The sequence below is a fragment of the Sinocyclocheilus anshuiensis genome, unplaced genomic scaffold (assembly GCF_001515605.1).
Source record: "Sinocyclocheilus anshuiensis isolate Anshui unplaced genomic scaffold, SAMN03320099.WGS_v1.1 scaffold369, whole genome shotgun sequence".
In the NCBI taxonomy this organism is placed as follows: Eukaryota; Metazoa; Chordata; class Actinopteri; order Cypriniformes; family Cyprinidae; genus Sinocyclocheilus; species Sinocyclocheilus anshuiensis.
The window spans coordinates 33,955-34,353 of NW_015540935.1; the positions used below are offsets into that span (position 1 = coordinate 33,955).

Below are 399 nucleotides of genomic sequence, written 5' to 3' on the forward strand. Positions count from 1 at the left end.
CACACACACATATTATGTAAGCACAAACTTATATTTTGGATGCGATTAATCACGAATAATCGTTTGACGGCACTCATTTTCACATTTTCATACTGTTGTTTTGTTTAAGGTTTCTCTTTTTTTCTTCATCTGCATGTCTGCCAAGCTTATATCGGTCTTTTCTGTGTCTTTTCTGTCTTGCATGCTTCCTTTCATGGTGTCATGGCTTGGTTTACGTGTCCGTTTGTCTGTGTGTGAATGTCAGCCGTGCGGAGGCTCTTCAGAGTCAGGGAGAGGAGGGCTCTGTCTCTGTGGAAGAGCAGGTGGAAGCCACTACAGCGAGCGCACGGGGGGCGGGGCATGATGGGGAAGTGGGCGGGGCTACTGTCAACCCAGAGGAAGAGGAAGAACAGGAGGAAC

The 399-nt window shown here is 47.6% G+C and overlaps 1 protein-coding gene across 1 annotated transcript in view; it reads left to right on the plus strand.

Annotated features, from left to right (window-relative positions):
* The window catches only part of LOC107689551 (regulating synaptic membrane exocytosis protein 2-like), a gene marked incomplete at its 5' end in the record, with an annotated part of 64,704 nt that overhangs the window by 33,877 nt on the left and 30,428 nt on the right, over positions 1-399 (plus strand). Inside the window, one exon of the mRNA XM_016487573.1 lies at positions 245-397. Coding sequence (XP_016343059.1) covers positions 245-397 — 153 coding nt within the window. The remainder of the gene's footprint in view (positions 1-244; positions 398-399) is intronic.